At 37.6% G+C, this 22,924-nt stretch overlaps 1 protein-coding gene across 2 annotated transcripts; it reads left to right on the forward strand.

Annotated features, from left to right (window-relative positions):
• Positions 1–871: 871 nt before the first annotated feature.
• On the forward strand, positions 872–22,694 carry LOC18434461 (protein MICRORCHIDIA 7). 2 transcript variants are annotated; one of them, XR_016058338.1, is made up of 20 exons: positions 872–1,118; positions 4,161–4,238; positions 4,369–4,403; positions 4,487–4,565; positions 5,161–5,253; positions 5,397–5,481; positions 6,825–6,900; positions 8,211–8,339; positions 9,109–9,207; positions 9,807–9,908; positions 10,938–11,099; positions 11,735–11,830; positions 14,507–14,558; positions 14,669–14,780; positions 14,877–14,953; positions 15,624–16,075; positions 16,710–16,872; positions 17,312–17,387; positions 22,045–22,167; positions 22,316–22,694. XR_016058338.1 is itself a non-coding variant. In XM_006844531.4 (20 exons), the coding sequence occupies exons 2-20, from the start codon at positions 4,169–4,171 to the stop codon at positions 22,379–22,381; spliced, it is 2,151 nt and encodes a 716-aa protein (XP_006844594.2). In that variant the 5' UTR covers positions 872–1,118; positions 4,161–4,168; the 3' UTR covers positions 22,382–22,694. The 2 variants fall into 2 exon arrangements, 1 of the variants encoding a protein (XP_006844594.2); XM_006844531.4 differs by having other exon boundaries at positions 16,706–16,872.
• Positions 22,695–22,924: the final 230 nt, after the last annotated feature.

The following is a 22,924-nucleotide window of genomic DNA, read 5'->3' on the forward strand; positions in this document are numbered from 1 at the left end:
GGAGCCTCTAATCTTTTTCGGCTGACGAAGAGTATCCAAAGTCCAGCACAACGAACAGGGGTTTATCGCAAATTACACCTACACACGAGGACAAATTCGTCATTTGTAATGGATCTCAACGGGGTATGCAGTAACGTCGCGTTTTCATGTGCGTTTTGGCCATGCGTCATAGAGACTTTACTTTTTACTCTTTACCCCTTCGTCTTCCGTTTTATCCTTTAATTTTTTTGGATTACCGCCTCATCAACGAACGGAATTCATATGTATGCAGATTTCCCTCTTTTCTAAAGCCGAAGTTCTTTCAATTTATTTCTCTCTTCCTTCTCTCTCTCTAAAAAACCAGGCTGCTCCTCGCTCTTATCGACTCTCTCTTTCTTCTGCAACCCTAACCCTAATTCTAAGGCTAATCTTCTCCATTGAATTGCCTCTCTGCGTGTACTCTAATTTAATCAATTGATTCAGGTGATAGAGGTTTCGCCATTCCCAGATAGCTTGTTCTCTGGTCGCCTCTAATAAATCGCCATTAACGAGGATTTATTTATTCTCTAAAACTTATTTTTGGTGCTTTCGGTAAGTTTCTTCTGCTGAACCTTTGGAGAATCTGTATTATGAATATTCTTCTTCGATCAGCTCCTTTGAGGAAGGGCCATTAACAAGGATGTCTTCTTCGCAGGATTTGTGTTTTTGATAAGCTTCTTACTTTTTCCATTGAAACCTCGAAGAAGCCATGAACTCGGTGGTGAAGCAGGAGTTTATAAAGCCGGACCCCTATACTATTGGTGATTTAAGTCTCAGAGATGTTCCTGTCATTGATCTTAGTAGTAGTGATAGTGAAACGGATGATTTTTCTGGTGATTCTAGAACCAAGAGATCAAAACATTCTGGTGAATATAATGGGGGGCTTGGGGATGATGATCATGGTGTCTTATTACCAGCTGGTTTTCTGGATCCTCTCCCCCCTCTTACTGTTTCTTATGCTGAGCCTATATCTGTTGTGGCTCCTCTGCCCCCTGCTGTTGTGCGAGAGTCCAATTCTCACCCTCGAACTCAGAGTTGCAAGCAATTTTGGAAGGCAGGGGACTATGAGGGGAGCCCTGCTTTGAGCTCGAATGTTCCTGGTAGGTCTTTTGTATTTATTTGTTTGCTGATTAATAGTCTGATGCATCTAGATTTTTCGATCAAATTGTTTCAGATTATGGCGCTGTTTAGTTTCAATGTCTTTGTTGTATTTCATGGCATCACAATCTTTTGCATGCGTATGTAAATGTTAGTGTTGGTGTTTGGCATTTTAATGGTAGTTTCTTGGGCATTGTTTGGTTTCCCTTGCCTTGCAGTTTTCCATTGTGATATAATTTTTTCATTCATTGTCAAACATTAATTTTATTGGTGTTTTGGGCTTGTTACCTATTCTGGTTATGCCTTTGACATCAGAAACTAGGCTTGGTTGCTATGTGAATATTCCAAGATCAATCTTCAATTTTCTTTGTGTGGATGTATAATGTGTTTGAGGAAACGGCTGCCTCAGGAGGCCTCACCATAGTGCACAGGCCCAGACGGGTTTATTATTATTTTTTCTTGTTTGGTTTTTGTTCTTATATTTCTTTTTCAAATTTATGAGTTAGAAACTTTGGATTTGTGGTCCATAATCAAGAATGGATTTTAGATTGTGCTTAATGGCATTTTACTAAGATTTGGTAACCCAATATTAGCATATAATGTCAACAGACTTAATCCAAATGGATATTTCTAGTTTAGTGGTCTTAAATTTGTTTCTCAATTGAAATGAGAATCTTTGATTTCATGTTTTACTAATTATTTCTCAAGGTTTGTTAACTTTAATGTTTCAAATTTCCAGGGTCTTAGACTATAATTTCTCTATTCATATATCTGAAAAAATGGTTTCTTACATGCCAAGATCAATTTGGGGAATAATTTCTCTATTTGAATTTCAATTTTTTTTATTCAAAATTTTTTTGGAGAATTTGGTTTCCAACCCAACCCCTCAAACAAAATTTATGGGGTGTGGAACCCGATCTTTGTGGATGGGCTAGGGAACTAGGTACCCGGCAAGCCACCATGGCGGTCTGCACCCTTGGCTGCCTAGGTGGCCGAATCCAAGTTTTACAACATTGGATGTATAGGATATGTGGAATTTAAGGAGAGAATGTTCTCGTATGCTTGTAATTGGCTTTGAATGCTCTCATATTTGTTGTTCATTTCACAGAACAACTCAAATATATTTGTTCTTCTAGTTGCTTTAGATAAAGGGCAATGCTCACCCCATGGGGTACCATAATACTGAGAGTTTGGCGCTTCATGGTGGCTTGCAATACTTTGATCAAGTTGATACTTGAGGGCCTGTTTGGATTACAGTTAATGTTCTCTGGAATATGCTATCTTATCTAAACATAATATACTCTGGATAGTATTTTTTTTGCTAGCTGTTTGGTATGCATCTTAAGATTACAATTATTAAATATTCTTTGATATTTCCTCCACTTTTGGTAGACATAGGAGTCAGGTAATTAACATGGTAGTGCTGAGATAAGGTGACATGAAATGACCAATAGAGGCTAGAGGCTAATTAGCTGCTCACTTCTCATACTTAGGGTTGGTCTCATTTCTTATCTGCCTATCTGGTACAAAAATATTCCCATTAAACCCAGTTTGTGCCGTCTGTTCAAAAACAAAGTTAAAACTTGTGATCATAGAGGATTTTGTTTCTCACCATACCATTCAAGGGGTACCAAGGGAGATGATATGGAGGATCTGAAAAAATATGCTGGAAGAAAAGATATCACCCCCAAGAGATGAAAGATAAAGATTAATATAGGAACGATGGCAATACAAATTCCCAATTGACCTTTGGGTGAGAGAGCATGCACAACGAGATATTAAATGTACATAGATCAAATAAAAAAAGACACTTGCAGTAACGACCTTTGTAAAGTTTATATCACAGAAAATATGTCTCACCTCTTGTAAATTTCCTTGTATTAATACAAGTGGCTACCCTCACAAACCCACAGATGTTTTAATTGTGAAATTATTTTGGTAGGCGTTTATCTTCTGGTTGGGAAATATGGCAAGTCTCCTAAACTTCTCCATTAGTGCTTACTGAATTTTTAATGCTTTTTCTGTTGTTCTTCACATGCTTGTGCTTTGTTTCTCTTCAAAGAACTTCATTCATCCAATTATTTTCATGCTTTTTATATTTGCTCCCAGTATTTGTGCAGATGCCGTTGTAACATGCAGTATGCATCAGTTACTAAATTGAGAAAAAATAATTAATGAATAAAATCTTAGGATTGACAAGTTCTAAAAGCAGTTATTATTGAACAAAAAAGCATGTTTGTCACTCAAAGTCTTTTGTTTGTACTAGACATGCTCTGGCTTCCTGGAAAAGTTTCTTCTCATTGATATACTGAGAAATAGAGTAGTCTGTCAAAATTCTGTCTGCATTTATGTTTATATCTGAGAACCTTAATTCCTTGATACATGCATGCTATTCTTTTTAGCAAACTGTTTAGAAGGGTTGTTAATCCAAGAAGTAGCCAATTAACCATGACTTATGGCATTCTCTTGTCATGTGGATATAAGATGTTGTATTCATTATTTTACATCATTTTTATTTGAGTTCTCAATGTGACCTCACCATATATGGTTACAAGTTTGAAGTAGACCGTGTATGCTTAGGAAGGTGAGCTATTTTCAAAATTCATTTGTATGTTTCTTTTAAATTTTGAACTGAATAGAAATACACTGAGATTCTTTGATTTCATATGATCTCTATATCATTGAGTTTGAGAGCCTATTGTGGTCATTGCATCGTGAGTTGGTTAAATGACGAAATAAGAGTTATATTTTGTATTTTGAAATGTCAGCATATTAAAAAGAAAAGAAAAGAGAGAGTTGCATTTTGAGGAATCTGGTTTGGGCTTGATTGGTTAGTTATTGAGGTTGCAACTCTCTATCCCAAGTTTGATCTCCTACTGCTGAATTACCCAAAGAAGATGAGTTGTATTGTGAATTGGTTTGCCATGTTATATCAGTTGGGATGGTTCATGCATTTTATGGTTTTCAAATTTTATGATTTTACATTGTTTCTCTTTCCTGCCTTGATGTTCATCATGTGTGCCTTATGCTTCTTTAATTTTCAGTTGGTAGCATGGACCACGTTAGGGTCCACCCCAAGTTTCTACATTCAAATGCAACCAGTCATAAGTGGGCCTTGGGAGGTAAATTTTTTTATTTGCCTATGAAATGATGATATGGCTGTCTCTTTTGGCATGTTTATCTTTTTATATTCTTCAAGCATGGTACGTTGACCATTTTGAGCAAAATATGATTCACTTTCCTTATGTACAGCTTTTGCAGAGCTGTTGGACAATGCTCTGGATGAGGTATCTACCCTGGCATCTATTTGGAATCATTTGGTTGACCTCTTTCTTAATGACTTTCTGATCTTTCCTTTTTCTTTCCTCAGGTTTGCAATGGAGCAACTTATGTTAACATAGACATGCTTACGAATAAGAAAGATGGGTCCAGAATGTTGTTGATTGAAGGTACTTTGTTGCAGTTTCATTATCATTATTGTTTGCTAAATGATTGTTTCATTTTATTTGGTCTGCGGAAGTTGTTGTATTTATTGGAAGGAGGAAGAAAACGGGATTACATATTTTGTTGTAAGGTTTAAAATCCTTCTAATAAATAATTGGAAATAAATGGATCTGTGTTGATATGACAGTCATGTTGATTGTAGAATCTGTGTGATTTAAGTGTTTGGTAACTGATTTAACAACATTTGCTTACTGATTTGACAACGAACCTTCTCCTTCCTGCTTGGTATTTACCGTCTTTACATCCCTGTGCTGCCCTCCTTACTCCAGTTTCATGCTTTCTTTCCTGCTATCTATGAATTCAAAGACCTGTGCTCCAGTCTTGTGGCAGGCATTATGACATTATGCAAGTTTCTATTTCCACTCATATAATTGCTTCTCCATTACCATGCTTATGAATATTCTTTTTTTTATTGCTATGCTCTATATTCTTTTAGGAGAAGCTGATTTTTAAATGTATATTCTAACCATGGTTCAAGGAGTTATGTATTATTGCCACTGTCTTTATGCCCATTAAATTAATCTTGTTTGGCCTATGCAGACAATGGTGGTGGGATGACTCCAGATAAACTGCGAGCCTGCATGTCACTCGGGTATTCAGCAAAGAGCAAATTAGCAAATACTATTGGACAATGTGAGTAGTTAACAGTAATAAAGAATGGTAGCATGTTAAGCATCATTTATTGTGAGTAGTTATAGAACACATGAGTAGTTATAGAACACAATAATAAAGCTAATGTTCTCTTTCTTTTGCTATTTGTGGTTTTGGTTATATAGATGGAAATGGTTTCAAGACAAGTACCATGAGGCTTGGAGCAGATGTTGTAGTGTTCTCTCGTTCTCGTGGAAAAGATGGAACAAGGTTAGTCAAAAATCTTTGCATGATATATGTATATCTTGGATTTCTCTTCGAGTGCAGCTCCCTTTGGACATTTTAGAAGTTCTCTTGCGACCCTGGCTTTTTAAATGATGCTAAATTAATATTCTGATGTGACATTATGTAGATGGGATCTTTGGGTTTTGTGCTGCCATTTCTGCATATCCCTTTGAACCCAGGTGTTGGGATAGTTAGGTTGAGAGTATTTTCATCTTTTAGTGTTCTCATTCTATAGTTTAAAAAATCCTTCTTTTGTAGGAATGCTTACAACTTATAAGCAAACTGTCAACTGCTTCATTGTTATAGAATTTTATTCACATGTAGATCTGAATGAATCCAAACAGGCTTATAAGCAACCACTTAACTGTTTCTGACTAAAACAGGCTTTTTTCCTGTAAATGTTTTCTATTTAAATAAATTGTATGTCGACTCTAAATGGCCTATCAATGGTTTTCATCTCATGAAGCAAACTCTCTACTTCTTCGTTTGCATAGAATTGTATTCACTTGTAGGATCTACATGAATCCACTTGTAAATGGGACTTCCTTATGTTTACATTCTTCTGAGAGAACCTTACATATTAATTGGAAACAAATTTGATATTTGGCTCCTAAATGACTAAAGCTACTGTACAACTGAAACATTCTAGCTACATCTTAAGAAGGAAAAAGTTTATATAAGGCTGCAATCTTACTTCTAGAAGTAAGATTGCGGTGTTCCACATTCCATTTAGTTGGATGACATATATTGGCATGTACTCTAAGACTATGTCAAATTTTGATAGCATTAAAAGATGTGTGAAAACTAAACCTTTCAACTGAAAGGGATGGTGCAGATTACTGCAGCCAAACTTCTACAAGTACGGTTGCTGCCTTGTATAAACCACAATGTTATAAATGGGTGGTATCCCAAAGTTATTGTTATATATGCCCTTTAGTCGGTAACTATATAGTAACTACAATACGTAATCACACGTCTACATATGCATAACCTGGATGCTTGTTCCTGCATAGACACTCAAAGTACACAAGCATTTACATGTATGTGCATTTATTTATGCACACTTTATCATGTGCAAAATGTTTTCTAGATCCTGGTTGGCATAGGCTGTGCCTTGAGGGTTGGCAACATGGCCCTAAATCTCTTAATATCAACCTCTTAGTTTTGGTAATTCTAACTTCTTGTGCAATAAATTGTTGAATTTTGGGAAAATGTCCCCCCCCCCCCCGGTTGTATTTGACATTTGATTCTATGGGGCCATATTTCTTCCTGAGTTTAATTGCTTATTTCTTGTTAGATATTGATATTCCTTCTTCTGTATTTTGCAGTTCCACACAGAGCATTGGCATGTTGTCCTATACTTTTTTGCGGAGCACTGGTCATGAAGATATTGTGGTTCCTATGGTGAGATACTCTTGCGGCATTTTTTTGACTTGGGAAGTTTCCTCAAGGAGATGTTTTTTTTAGTAATATAAGGTCTCAAAATATGCTACCAGATGAAATTTATGTCATGATAATGGTTTTAGATTTATAATCGTAGTTTTTGGGAGTGGGAGCTGGACCTTGGATTGACCCATGGCTGAAGCTCCCTACCTTGGAAGTGCCTGGGAGTGCTGTTCAAGGAAGGGCCTTAAAGCAGCCTAATATATGGTAGCATCGGGGAAGCACCCCTTATTTTGAGCGAGTGTGAACAATTGTTTCATACGAGCTGGACCGCATTTGTACAACATGCGGTCCAGAGGTATAAAGCATCCATCTTAAATATGGATGCAAATAGGTGGTCCATGTAAAAACAATTGAAACCAACGGTCCAAATGTTTTCTTAATAGAATTATTATTTATAGTTTTCAAAATTTATTTATTTTTTCATATTCATGATCTCCATGTTATATATTCTCTAAAAATTAGGATTGAATTCTATTTCAAAAATAAATTTATTAAGGGCCGGCATTTCTACATGTGCCGGTCTGGCCTCATGCTAACCCCGTCCTATTCTGAAAGTGATTTTTTAAATGTAAGCCACTGTTTTAATATTATCCATTCACATGTGTGAACTTTGTAACCTGAAAGTCCCATTAAAAATTGAGATAAACAAGATTGTAGGGCCACGATAAGAACTGAACTTAGGAATTGCCTGAGTCTCTATTGTGAACCGGGGCGCTTCACTTTAATGAACCACCTGATTTGGACAACCGAGGTGAAGCCTTCAACCATTGATGCAAATAGTGATATAGAAAAAGATTTGCACAAAATCAAAGACCCCAGGTTCAAAACTAATTTTTTTTTTGAAATCTCCCCCTGGGATAGGTATCTCTTCATACCAGGCTGCACCCCCATTTTCAATGGGGTCACAATCCCCCATCCATAGGGATCTAGATTCCTTTTAGTCAGGTATCAAGATCCCTTGATGGGGGAGCGAGCTCCGGCTTGGGGATCATTGGATCAAGATTCCAATGGGGGATTGCCACCCCCTAATAAGCTCCCCGTATCCATGTTTATAATATGGTCACCGAAAGTTTAAACTCATCCCATGATTATTGTTAACGTTTCATTGTTTACGGTTACAACTAATTTTAAGTAGTATATTGTCAAGTGGTTTTTTTATGCAAATGTATAATTGTTAGAAATTTGTTGGTGTTTATTGTAAAGTGAGTTTCTATGCAAATGTATAATTGTTAACAATTCATTGTTGTTCTTTGTACTGAAATAAAAAGATCGATTATGAGAAAGGAATTGGGGGTTGGAGCATGCTGGTTCGATCATCTGCAGATGACTGGAAAAGAAACATGGAAACTATTGTACAGTGGTCTCCATATTTAAGTGAAGTAGATCTTCTGCATCAGGTGCCTTGCCTTTTAATCTGATAATGGGAATATCATTTTAATATGTGCATATTTGTCGTTAGGGGCCTTTTGCTGTTTAAACTGATGCTAAGTGTCTCTTTCTTCATGGTTGCTTTAAAAAATGACCTGTTTGATGTCTTAACTCTTAACATACCCTTTTTCTTTTAATTATTATATTTTCCATAATATTTTGGGACCCTTTTCTCCTTTCTTATAGCATAATAGATGCACTAAATAATTGATTGACTTCCTTTACCCTGAATATGCAAATCGTTTCTTATTATTTGGAAGCGAGTTGGCTGTAGAATGTAAACATACGGAACTATAAATCACTATTAGGAATATAATGCCTATAAACACAAGATGGCAAATGCGAATCATCATTTGTGTTGACGGTAAAATTTTGTATGTAAATCCTGTTAGAAGTTCTGATTTCCTGGACTCTGTACTTTAACATTTTATATTTATTAAATAGTTCATTCTCTAAAACCACAAGCACAGGATGCATCTTTATTTAATTTTCAGGGCCCATGCTTTCTTTTCCCCTGTTGTAAGCTTCTCACTGTTCCCACACGTGAAGTCATGGCCAACTGGGCTTCTTAGAATCTGGGGTTTCTGTTTATATTTTTATGACCATCCATTATGAGATGTAACATTACAGGGTTTTGTTTATTACTTTCTTTTTACTTTGAGGACTACTTCTTTCCATGCTGCTTATCAGATTTTTGTTAAATACACTTACGAGTCATTTATGTGTTTCATTTTTCAGTTTAATTCTCTGAAAAACCAAGGTACACGCATAATCATATACAATATTTGGGAGGATGATCAAGGAGAACTAGAACTGGATTTCGATGAAGACCCACATGTGAGTGTTTATGTTCACCTCTTTTTTGGCTACATAAATGTGTTCCATGATCTGTAGGTGAAACTTTGGAAGCCAGATTCTTGTTGAAATAGAGTGGAATCTTTAAATTTTGAACATGAATCATATGGAAATTACGAACCTAGGAAGTTGGAGCCCCCCATCCCCAAAAGAAAAGGAGAATTTGGCACCAAGGACAAACTTTTTTGTTTTCAGTGAGGTGGTTCAGTAATTATTCAACCAGGAGAAGATGAGCTTGCCCAGTTCTTCTGTGCTTGCATCCCATGGTTTGCTTAGATACCTATCTCTGTGGTTGATAGCATGTTAATTAAGCAGACAGATTCTGATTTATTAAAGTTCCTTCATATGCATTATGGCATCACTTTGTGCTTAGGGTTGACAGATGTGTTAGCTTCGTCTTAGTTTGAAGGCCTACCTGGATGTTATGTAGTTAAACTTAATTCAAGCACAATCCAATCCTAATTCATTTAATAGAAAACGGCTCAAACTCTTGATTTGTTGTTGAGATTCCAATGGTCGTCAGAATATTGGGCTCATGTATTTGTGCTCATTGAGTGTTAACATTGTTGTTGTACTTGCAGGATATTCAAATTAGAGGTGTCAACCGAGATGATAAGAAGATACAGATGGCAAAACATTTCCCCAACTCCAGGCATTTCCTTACATATCGACATTCATTAAGGGTATCTTCTCCAATTTGATTAGTTTTTTCCTCTTTAATAAGAAATTGACATAACAATCAATTTATATTTGTATGTTCAACACTATTTTTTTGAAATGGTTATAATTTTTTCCAATTTTCAATTTTTTTGGATTTTGTAGCTGCTGATGAGATTTGCAGAACTTGTGACATCTATAGTTGTTCTCTTTGCTATTCTGAAGAAATTTCTAATACATCCTATAACTTATAATTTTGAAGCCTTAGGATTGGTTTTTTTGTTGTATATAAACTGATTCTTTCAGATTGTATAGTGTGGAAAACTCAGACATGGTGATCAACTCATTCCCTGTAAAAACGGAGTTGACTCTCTGTGTCCATCAATCAACTCAAGAAAACTCTAGGCGAGTTCCTCAAAATGCTTTTGTGAACACACAAAAGAACCAAAGTTCTATCTGATGGGCTTTTAACCCTGCTGATCTACATGTCAAAACAGAATTGCCACTGGTTTGGACTTTGCAGCCCAGTGATGAAATACTGCAAATACGAGAGTATTGCATTTATAAAATGTGGCAACTAGCCAAATCGCATTGACTCGGCTAGGAAGGTTTTTTAGTCAATGGATGATACCATATATTTCTTATTTGTAATCCTTAGAAGCTGGTTGATTCATTCTGATAATGAGTTTCAGTTGTAGGTTGCTTAAGTAGTCTGTGGACCATTGGTATGTTCACTACAAGTTCCCCCCATTAGATTTGTCTGCTTCTCTGGTTTCTTTGGGAAGCCGTTGACAATTTCATCCTTCATTCCATTCTAGTTTTATTTGGTTTTTGTACATGAAATGCTGTATTGTACATGCTGTTATTATAATTCTTAAGTTTGTCATCGGTTACTTTAATTACATGTACGTGCATTAGTTGCATTCAGGACTTTGAAAAGAATGTTGTAATACTTGCTTCATTTGGTGCTATTTGAATCTGGACTCATACTGTTTGTCTGGCAACTTCTTTCTTTATATATCTGATTTGAATATTTCCTGCCTAATTGTTTGCAGAGCTATGCATCTATTCTTTATTTAAGACTTCCACCGAGATTCCGAATGATTTTGCGTGGCAAAGATGTGGGTCACCACAACTTATTGGATGATATGATGTTAACGCAAGAGGTCACTTACAGACCACAGCCAGGCGCGGATGGTATTCCAAAGGATTTTAATGTAATACACCACTTTGTTTTTTCAATTTTATTTTCTCGCATGTTTATTGATGTAGTATTCTAGGGAAGTTGTGGTAGTTTTGGACAACCTATTCTTTTTGTTATTGGAATTTGGTTGATCAGTTATGTGTAATGTATTCATGTTGCTCAGCATCCTACTTCTCTTGTTGGCATAATTAGAACAAAGGGTTTATGCCCATTAAATGAGAAACACACTTGAGATTCTGCTTCTAAAGTAAGCAAATTTATAAAGCTGCTTTTAATTGTTACTATTAATCGCTTCATGGATTGACATGCCTAGATGTGTTGGAACATATGATCTTCACAAATAACTTTGTTGCCTGGCCTGCTTTCTTCTGAATTGTGGCAATTAGTGCTGTGTTTCATGTCATTCTAGCTTGAGTGATAAGACTACATGTGTTATGTGGTTGGAAGGCAAGTTTATCTTATTGTGATTTATAGGATCTCTCTTTGTCATGAATTAAGAACTTCAGAAGACCCGGTTCAAATACTATATTATGTCCCCATATCTTCCAGATTAATCGAATGAGCAACCATAATTTTATCTGTTTCGATTTTGCATGCGGTTCTGCAATAATTGTCCTGTGCTTACAACCTTTTTGTTGGTTTTCTCAGATGGTTGCTATAGTCAAAATTGGCTTTGTGAAGGATGCAAAAGATCATATTGATGTTCAAGGATTCAATGTTTATCACAAGAATCGGCTTATCAAGGTATCTTTTATTATCAATGATTTGCATTGGAATGTCCTGCTAAAATTGTCATACAAGCATGATCTTGTTCTGAAAATTTGAACCATCAAGAAGAAAAAAAAAATGGTCTGACTTTGCTCTATGGCCCAGCATGCCATGTGGATTGCAAGTTCTTTTTCCTTGTTTGAATGGATATGTGAAGGAGTTTCAACCGTAGGCCATAGAATAGCATGAGGACATTTCTTCCTTAATTTTAAATCCAATTTAAATTGGAAACTGCCTTAAATTTATATCCAATTTAAATTGAAAACTGCCTTAATTTTCAGTCCAACCAAGAGTCTTAGCATGAGGAAATCTCTACTTCTAGTTAAATAAATAAATTCGATTGAGGTTTAGAACAGTGGGGATCTTGGAGCAGTCCTTAAACTGTTGTACATGGGGGTGATAAAAAAAGGTTGCAATTTAGATTGGAAGAAGCATCTTATACATTTTTCTTGTAATTGATAGTTAATGCTTATCCATTTCGCGTACAATTGCCTCAATTGAAGTTTACTACACCATTCTCAAGACCAGGCTTTTGGGGTATTAAATATTTCTTGTACTACCTATCCCTAGTGTAGTGCCATGCTCCAGGTTGGTTACACACCTTGAGTACGCATCTATATAAATAGCTACATAATGTCATCTTAGTGGAACAGAGGTTTGTTTTAGGCTTTTAGGGCCTGCTTGGATGGCATTTAATTATATCTGAAATTCTATCTTATCTAAAATTTATATACTCTGGGTAGTATTATTTTATTAGTTGGTTGGTGTACATCTTGTATTATGTATGATGTAATTAACTATTGAACTCTTTGGCAACTTCCAACAATGTTTATCTATTCCTGGCCAAAAATATGTGATTTGAGCAAATTATTTTGTATAAAGTAAAACACTTTTCAAAAAATTGAACTTATGCACAAAACTGCCTATTCATTTACCTCAGGTAATTTTATGATGGATACTGCCGAACAACAGATAATTCATTAGCAGGAATGATTTTATTGAAATAATGAATTTAGTGATAAGGAGTACCCGCATACAGGCCCTTAGTGAATGCAGATTAGACCACATGCATCAGACATTATGCTTGTTATGCATAACGAATAATTAAATATTTTAAGAGTCTTCATTGTGCTCTTGTATTATGACAATATGGAGTCAAATACCTTGGAGTAGGATCATGTTGATTATCATAAATTTATGGTATATCATCATCATTGTCCGAGCCTTTTCCCAACTACTTGGGGTCAGCTACATGAGTCCTGGTCTGCCAATTCCGGATTCATGTAAAGTTTTGACAAAGTTTTGGGTTAGCTGCCTACCTAATACAGCCCACCTCCTTTACCTGGGCTTGAGACGGGTTAAGGAAAAGTTTAAGGTTTTAATCCCAATAAATTAATGGTATATGCTTAGTTTTATTCTGGACATGCAAGTGTCTTTTCAAGTTTTGAGGCTTGGAGTTCCTCATGAAAACCAGGAGGTGTCACCACTGAACTGAAGCCGATAAGACTTATGCAAACTATTTCTCCAATGATATACTGACAGAAATATTTATTTATTTTGGTGGCATACCTATAGTTGTTGAAAGTGCCAGATGGCCTGAGGCCGAACATGGGGATCCCTTGGGAGGCATGAGATAGAAAGTGCGGTGGGACAGCATGGTAGGTTTGAGCAAACCATCAATAGAACATTTGTAAATTTGAGAATTTGGACATTGTGATTCCAAAGGTTATTTCCCAAGAAATGAGTTTTGCTTGTACTTGCATGTCTATGTGTCACAACATAAATGATATTAGGATATGAAAATTCGTATATCCATGCAGTCCTCGCTGATTCTCTGTCTACCTTTGTGCCATATCTTGAGAGCGTGATTCCGGGAACTGGTGTGCACATTGCTGACAGGCATACCATGAATAGATTGGATATGTATAGTTAGGCTGCGTTCAGAAGGCACATTCAGTGCAACCCAATATGCCTAAGAATGTGTTGGCAGTGAATGGGGTATGGTTTGCCATGCTTTTTTGCTATCGAGCAGACATAAATCGCCACTAGTCAGCGGTGTTTCCTATGCAATTGCAAAGGTTCTCCCACCCAATTTTATCCTTATTGTGTGGCTTGCCAAGGGGTGCTGCAGCTATTGCATTAGAGATTTTGATGTGTTGCACTCACAAACCCAGCTTAGTATCTGCATGTTTATCAACTAGTACTTGTACAGCAAACCTATTATACCCATGTTTATGATCTGGCACTTTAACACATTTGCTTTATTAAGAATAACACATTTGCTTTATTAAGAATTTGATTTTTCCAGACTTAATCTTCTATAATTGAGTTCTCCAGTTTAATGTGTTCAGGTTTGCAAGGTTATCTATTTGAATGGGATTCTGAATATATGTTGATGAATCAAAATCTTTCTAGAAACCTTTGGAAGGTGTTTGGTGTGGCTAGTTTCAATTGTTATGCATTTTCTGTAGTTCTTTATCTCCTTTCTTTTAAACTGACAAAAATTTGACTTCCTCTTTGGCTACTTGTTAGAATGTTGATCAAATATGGCTAGAGTTGTTTCTGGTGGGTAATGTTGTAAAAATTCATGGCTACTTTAATGCATGACGTATGGTTCTGAACTATTTGATGATTTTATTAACTTCTTATCAGCCATTTTGGAGGGTCTGGAATGCAGCTGGAAGTGATGGACGTGGTGTGATTGGTAATATTCTAACTTGGTTTGACTTAAATGAAAAAGATCTTTTACTTTTCAGAACTTGTTCACCAACAATCTTTGGTGCTAAGTTTATCTTGCATGGCTTTATACTGCAGGGGTCTTGGAGGCCAATTTTGTGGAACCTGCTCATGATAAACAGGGTTTCGAACGCACAACTGTGCTTTCTAGACTTGAGGCACGTCTTGTTCAGATGCAGAAGCATTATTGGTATGTTTTGGTATCTGTATTTGGTTTGATTGTTTGCTTTTGGATTAATGGAAGTAGTTCCATAAACACATCAAATCTTCCTTGTCTTTTTTACAGGTCATCCAATTGCCACTTAGTTGGTTATGCTCCCAGGCGTAACAAGAAGCTTGTCAATGGATCGTCATCACATAAAGGTACACCATTATCTTGCAATTAGAATTTCCATAGGGGTAACCAGTGATTAAAAGATCAGATTGGATTGGCCATTTTTCCAGGTTCGAACTGGAACCAGTGGGGAACCAATAAAAGTCCCCCACGGAATCAGGGCTTGGACCATCTCCCTATAAATTTTTTTTGTTTTAGAGTATTAATGTCATGTAAATCTTGTTTCTATAGTGATTTGAGATATATAGACATTGTAACAAGTAGCCAAAAAGGAAGTAGTGGGTGATAGGGTCAACCTACCGGTCCAAAATTTTAAACACTGAGAGTAACATTTAATTTGCTACAACTTTTCTTGCATGCAATGGTTTAGAAAATTGCCGCTTATGGAAGAGTCGATGATATTCTTATAATTTGCTTCTTGTAGGCCTTCAAACTGTAAATAGGTTGTCTTTTTCCACTTTTGGGATTATGTGTTGAAAAATTTGTCCTATTTCCTATGCCTGAGCAATGACGTTTTTCTGCAAATTGCTAGGTTGACTGATGCCAATGTTGCACCTGCTTTTCTGTCCCTGATGCCTTCATCTAACTGAGTGTCCATTCTATTTTTTAACTCGAAATTGGATTTCCTGAAGTTTTATGAATATTGGATAATTTGATGTCAAATGTGTTAGTTAATGGACACTTATTAAATGGTTTCAGGGATGAATGGAAATGCACATGGTCCGTCTTTCTCTTCTGGAAAGAAAAAGCCTGTGAGGCATAAGAGCAGAAGTTCTGAATTATCTTCTGAATCTTCTGATTCAGAAGGGCAGCCTGATGTTTCAGGTTCCATGGATAAAGTGGGAACCCAAAGAAGGTCCCCGACAATAGACCCTAAAACTGGGAAAATTGCTTCTCAAAGCATGCATAAGCAATCTTCAGAGCCACGATCAAAGACACCTGCACGACCACAACCTTCAAAGGTAGAGAGAGTTCATAAGACGCCTGAGAGAATTGGTGGCACACATTCTTCCCATGTAAAGGAATCCTCTTCTATAAAATCAACTCATAAAGGAAAACCCTCTCCAAGCTTAGATAATGGTCAAATAGTGGAATTTGATACTCCATCTGGAAGAAATGATGCGGTTGTTACAGGAGCACAGTCCTCAAAGGTATCTTCAGCATGAATTTTTGGGGAAATCTTTAGGATCTTGAAAAGAAAAACAGAATCAGAAATTTTTTTGGAATTATTACCTGGGATTGTTGTTTAGTCAGTAATTTGGTTATTGCTAATTCTGGCATACGTTATTCAAAGAGTATGGTGTGATCCTTTGGCTTAGGGCCATGGAGCATGTCAACTCAACCCCTAAATCGAGTGGCTGAATTCCATGATTACCAAGAAAAATGGCCTACTGGTTAAATCTCACATGAGTTTTATAAAACTCCGTCAGCAAATAATTTGTTCCATTTTCTCCCAAAAACACCTTTATTTGCATCTGTTTGTGGATTTGGATATTGTACATTAATAGATTTGTGAACTTAATACCTATTCCAAGTTCTTGACAACCATTAGGGCAGTTATCCTTGATTGTGTTTCCTGGATGAATAATATGGATTTTTCTTTCAGGAAAATATCTAATGGACCTTTGAGTACTTCTTTTGGAAAATAAGAAAAATATTCTACCCAAACAGTATATATATGATTGTTTTTATTTGGTCATACGGAAAGAAAATGAAGATCCACTAATTTTATCTTCAACGATTGTTTATTACTAAAATATTAAATCTATGATATGTGATAGGCAGATCATGCGAAGAGGCAGCTTCACACGGAAGACCCAACAATTGATGCTCATGTAACAGGATCTGGTGCATCCAATGGTGGAGATTCAAATGGTTCTGTCTTAGCCGCATCTGATGCCAACACTGTAAAGAAACTGAAAGATGAAGACCAGCATTTGAAAGATAGGTTCGTTTTCCTCTTTGCAGATATCATGTGTTCTGCTATGCTGGTTATCAAATACAGAAAATAATTAGTATTTTGTATGGAATTAAATAAAAGATACCATCAATTCTGTGATATCAGACCTGAGACTTTGGTTGTGTTTGATATTTACCATATCGGATTGCCATTTATCACGATGCCTTCAGTCACCGGTGCTCCAGAGGGGACTCTGGGGTGCTAGTTTTAATATTCCTCTATGAAAATGCCCTACCTCGCTGTGGACCTCACCATATTTCGCCGGCAATCAGACCAGGACATATTCTGTTTCATGAGAGCACAATGCTCCATTGTGCTCTCTGCACTACAAAAGCATACCTATACGTTTGCCCTTTTGATGGAATTTTTAACACTAGTCAAAATATAGTATTCTTAGCTCGTGAAGCTCTATTTTTATTTTTTGCAGAATGAAGACATTAGAGGAAAAAGTGCGGCTTGAGTTGCAAGTTGTGAAGGACCGGAACAAATGGTTAGAGGAACAAGTGAGTCCATTAAATTTCTCGTCACTTGTTTATGGCAGGCTTATATAATCTTTATGGATTTTGTTTTTCTTTTCTCATGAAGCAAGTAAAATTGTGCATGCTAGAATTATATTCCTGCTTTTCTGATTTACTGGATGAATCTTATGCAGTTTCTTACCTGTATGATTAATTGCAAGAGAGAGTTATCTGGAAATATTTATTGCAAAAAGTTTGTGAAATGCAATCTGTTATGGGTTCAAGTCATGTTATATTATTATAAAGAGTTCTTCATTTGATAGTGATGCAAATATCCTGCAAAAAGATCATTTTTGGTTTATCATTTGGCTGAAGATGCCTTGGATGCTTAGTTGGATAGATCTTCCATTGATGGTGTAGTGCCTAGTTGCCAGTTATTGTAACACGTACTGATAGTTGTGGGCTGTGACAATTATCGTTGTTGGGATGGTACCGGTGGAGGGTTTTATCAGGATATTATCGTGTTTCTGTTTTACTTGGAAACTCATTGCATAGTCATCGAGACTTTAATATATGGAAAAAGTTTATGTTAGGTGTCATCCTTATTCTGTACGGGTAAGTTGCGCCTAAAAAACCCACTAGTGAAGGTTGTTCCTATGCTGGAAAACTCTCAAATCAATCATCGCAACCTCGAGATTCATAGACTTGAAAAAAATGGGATTTCTAGTCCTAAAAATAGTTCATCATCTAATTACATTATTTGGACCATTCATTTTCAATATTTTCAAGTCTTTATAGATCTGCTTGATCGTCACCATTTCAGGAACTTTAAATTTCATAACTGGGGGCCACAATAGATTTTCACATCCTCGCAACACTTTGTGGCACTGAAAGTGCATTTTCGTCTTATTTTTGAGGCCCACCTTACTTCAATAGTATAAGGTTGACACCTGCAAACCTCACCCCTAATATATTATTATTGTTGAAACAAATTCAATTAATAAATATGTTAGAAAGTGGAAACTGAAAGACTTCAGGCCCATCAGCCTGATCAACAACTCTTTTAAGATCCTGGCCAAAGTCCTCACATCCAGATTAAATGCTGTTTTAAATTGGGCCATCTGCCCCCATCGAGGGGCCTTTGTTAAGGACTGCCATATTCTGGATGGGGCTTTGGTGGCCCACGAGTTCATTCACTCCAGAACTATCTCCAAAACCTTGGGACTGGTCATCAAACTGGATTGGGAAAAGCCCTATAACCATGTCGATTGGGCTGTGTGCTTGAGGAAACACTCCTCAGAATGGGCTTTGGTTGCCGCTGGAGAAAGTGGATTGGAGGATGCATCCACATTCCTTTCTTTTCTATCCTTATGTTTCTTCTCCTCATCTAGGGGCCTTTGCCAGGGAGACCCCCTCTCCCCCTTCCTCATCACCGTTGTTGTCAAGTTGTTCAGCAGATCCCTTACTAGAATGTACCAACACAGACTTATAGTGGGATTCAAGAATCATGGTTGGCAGGAACTGTCCCACCATGTCCCTCTTCCGATATGCTGACGACACGATACTTTTTTCTGATGCATCAGTGCAACAAGGGGATACCCTTCTCCTCTTCCCTAAATGTTTCCACTTAGCCACAGGATTTAAGGTCAACATGGCCAAGTCCAAAATGTTAGGCATTGCTCTAGACCCCTAATCTACCGAAGCTTTTGCAGATCGTTGGGATTGCGGGGTTGACTCTATTCCATCTGCTTACCTAGGACTGCTGCTGTGCCCCGAGAAACCTAGGAAAAGTTAGTGGAGCTATATCATCGACAAGTTTCACTGTAAATTTGCCACTTGGAAGGGGAGATACCTCTCCTCCGTGGGGAGAGTCACCCTTATCAAAGCCACACTCTCTAACGTTCCCATCTTCCAACTGTCGCTCTTTAACATGCCTGTCTCGGTGGCAAAGCGCCTGAAACAATTGTTGCGCAACTTCCTTTGGTCAAGTTATGGGGAATCCAAGAAATACCATCTTATTTCTTGGCACACTGTTTGCAAAACCAAAGCCCTTGGCGGTCTTCGGATTTGTAGCCTGCAAAAGCACAATCTAATGCTATTGGGTAAATGGTGGTGGCGGTTGGCCACTCAAAGTGGTCACCAGTGGCATAGGTGCTATGCCACATGTATCACCGTAACTCCTTCCCCTGGCTTCTCCCGGACGGGGCTTACCATTCCTCTTCTGGGGTTTGGAAATCAATTCTTCGCTGCCGCAACCTGTTTAAAGCCAACTTATGCTTCCATCCTTGGGCTGGAATGCGAATTAGGTTCTGGACTAATATTTGGATTGGCCGCCAGCTTTGCTTCCCCAACCTCTATCGCTTAGCCAGAAATCCCCAATGTCGAGATCCCTGCTTCCTTGGAACTTTCTCTTCTATCCTCCATTCAATATTTTTTCCTCCCCAGGGTGAGGGCAAAATCCTCTGGTCCCCTCTCCCCTCTGGGAACTTTACAGTCTCCTCTTTCTGCCATAATGTATTGCCTCTTTGGCCGACCCCACTCCTAGCCTCTACATCATTGCTAAAGCTTGGAAAGCTTTTATCCCCACAAACATTCAGGTCTTTAACTGAGTCGCTCTGTCAGAGAGAGCCTTAATAATCGACCTACTCCAAAGATGAGACTTGCCAATCCCCAATCGATGTGCGATGTGCCTGGAGGAAGAGGAAGCAAATTCGAATATCTTCATTCACTGCATTATCAAAAGCCAACTGTGGGAATACCTACTTCAGTTATTTGGTTGGTCATGGGTGACACCTGAATCTGTCTCCCAGCTCTTCCAACAGATGTGTTTTCTACCATGGCCCAAATCCAGCACCATGCTTTGGAAGGCCTCAGTGGCGGCAACTTTTGAGGATCATATTTAGAGAACGCAATCACAATTTTCCAGGGACAAATATCCCATCAGCGGGCCCTAAAGGAGATTGTCTGGTAGATGGTGATCTTCTGGGCCACCAACGACAACCAATTCAAACTTCACTCCATGTCTGACTTCCATCTCATCTGGCTTGCCATCCTTACCACAAGCCTAGCCCAGTCCCCTGCTCGTCCCTCTGGAGACCACTGGACCCCCGGCTAGACTAGTCTTAATTTTGATGGGTGGTCTCTTGGCAACCGAGCCCGGCAGGCATTGGGGGCATCTTCAGGAATCATGATGGAGTTTCCCTCTACTCTTTTACCCTTCCCATTGGCCGAGCAAACTCCACTACCGCAGAAGCCTGTGAAGTCTTGAAAGGCCTAAAAAATCTCAACGTGATCTGGAGCAAAGTTTTGGTTGTGGAGGGTAACGCTAGAAACGTCATCTCCTGGGCCTTACGTGAGGTCACCCCCTTTGGGGACTCAGAGCAGTTTTTGATGAGATTTTTGACATTTGTAGGCATACACAGGACTTATGGAAGCGTACTTGACGAGAGGCCAACCAAGTGGTCGACGCTCTTAGCGTCTCTCTAGAGCACTAACTGCTGTTTTTCACACAAGACTTGTGTTTTGTTATATAATGATTGTATAGCATTTTTTTATTCTGCCACCATCTCGGTGGTTTTTGTATAGAGCTCCCAAGCTGTAAGTCGCCTATTTTTTGTAATATGTACACGTCTTTTACTTAACACAAAGTTAACGGATTAAAATAAATAAATAAATAAATATGTTAATAAAGTTCATAAATGACAAAGTTGAAATTAGTTTCTTATGTAAATCAAAATTGAAGTATAAAAAACTCATCATTCAATTGAACAGCTTCAACTGTGTATCCATTATCAATTCCTTGCAAATTTCTCCCCATGTGCTTTATTGAGATGTTTCGAGCTATTTTTAGGCAAATGAATTTTTTCTTCTCAAATTCAAATCAGTAACTTTTGCTTTCATACTACATTCAAGCTTATTGTTGGGAAAGTTTTTTATCGTGAAAATAATGGGATGCCCTAAATTATCATGATAAATTCATGTTATGTGGATATTATCGGAGTTTTTATCTGCAATAGAATGTATATTGACAAAATTGAGATAATTTTATATATTGGATAATAATTGTTACTAAGGTTGTGTTGTGGACAAGAGTCTAAAGTGTTCCAGATATGTTATTGTAAACATGCGGAGCACAGTTCCTAGGTTTGTCTTGGAGTTGTACTTGAAATATCAGCTGATATAACCATATCTTAGAAAATGACTACCCACCACAAAATATGGGTGATGTTTCCATGTTTTTCTGACTTTGCATCTGTGCTGTTTCTATTTATACCTACCCTTGTAGATGATTATTTGGTCATCTTCGAGATCATTGTGGAAATGTGCTTAGGTAGGTCTATGTAGTGTGGTTACAATTTAGAGTTCATGTTCGGGATCTTTATTACTTGTGTTTGTGTTTGTATGGGACATCGATCTCATGTGCTGCTTACCATGAAGTGATGGGATAAGCAACTGTCTACCAATGGCTAGTGGGGCAGTAATTGTGTAGCATTCTGTTGAATGCGAGTGTGCTCACATGCTTATATGTGTGTGTATGAGAGACAGAATATAGGCCTCACATATTGGCCTTGATACAAATTGTGTCTATTCCATTGGTACTAATGTCAATAAGATCAATTCTTCTTCTCAGCTTTCTCCTTGAAAATAAACTGTTATTTTAACTTTTCTGCCTAATATTGTCTTTTCTGTCGATCGTTACCAGCTCGCCAAATCTGAGAAAAAGCTGGAGGCAGCAAACAAAGAACAAGAAGCTCTTATTGACATTTTCTCCGAAGAGAGAAGCAGGAGAGATAAAGAGGAGGAAAATTTGAGAAAACAATTAAAGGTAGGTGTGCATATTTCTGTGTGTGAGAGAGAGATACACTGATAATCCCATGTCTGAGAGAGAGAGAGAGAGCGAGAGAGAGAGAGAGAGAGGAGATGCACTGATAAGTTCGATGTCTGAAAGAGAAGCCCTTCTCCGTTTGTTGCAGAATGCTCATTCTACAATATTGGAGCTGCAAGAAAGGCTACGTCCTAACATGAAAACAGAACGTTAGGGTTCTGATAATCGCATGCTCGACAATCAATGACAATTTTGGTCTTTCAACTAATCAAGACAATTGGAATTTACAATTTTGGTCAAAAGCCCTCTGTATTTTTGCAAACAGTCAATGACCACCAGGAAAAGCAATACACAACTGCGGAAGCTCTCTTACCATTTTCAGTCTTCCAGTGCCAAATGCACCAAGGAGAAACGTGAAGTAATATGTAAATGTGAGCTTTGCGTTTAGTTTAGGATCGTAAAGAGGTGTACAGCCCGGTTTGTGTATGAATCCATGCCTTTATTATTATTATCATTTGTGGTATGCACCTGATGCGTCTCTTTTCTTATTCTTCTTTTTTAGGGTTATATCGTTTTCCAACGGTACATAAATAATCAGTCCACACATTTTGGTTGACTGTCACCCAACACCCACACCCACCCGGTTTTGTAACAGGTTATGGAGCAACTTTGGATGTGGGCTTTCTTCTGTTTACTGGTGACTCTTTTGAAGGCTCCCTAATTTCTTTTGGTAATTAGTCATCACCACTGAGCATTA

Source organism: Amborella trichopoda, chromosome 6 (assembly GCF_054954075.1).
Source record: "Amborella trichopoda isolate Santa Cruz 75 chromosome 6, AtrichopodaSantaCruz75HAP2 v2.0, whole genome shotgun sequence".
Classification (NCBI taxonomy): Eukaryota; Viridiplantae; Streptophyta; class Magnoliopsida; order Amborellales; family Amborellaceae; genus Amborella; species Amborella trichopoda.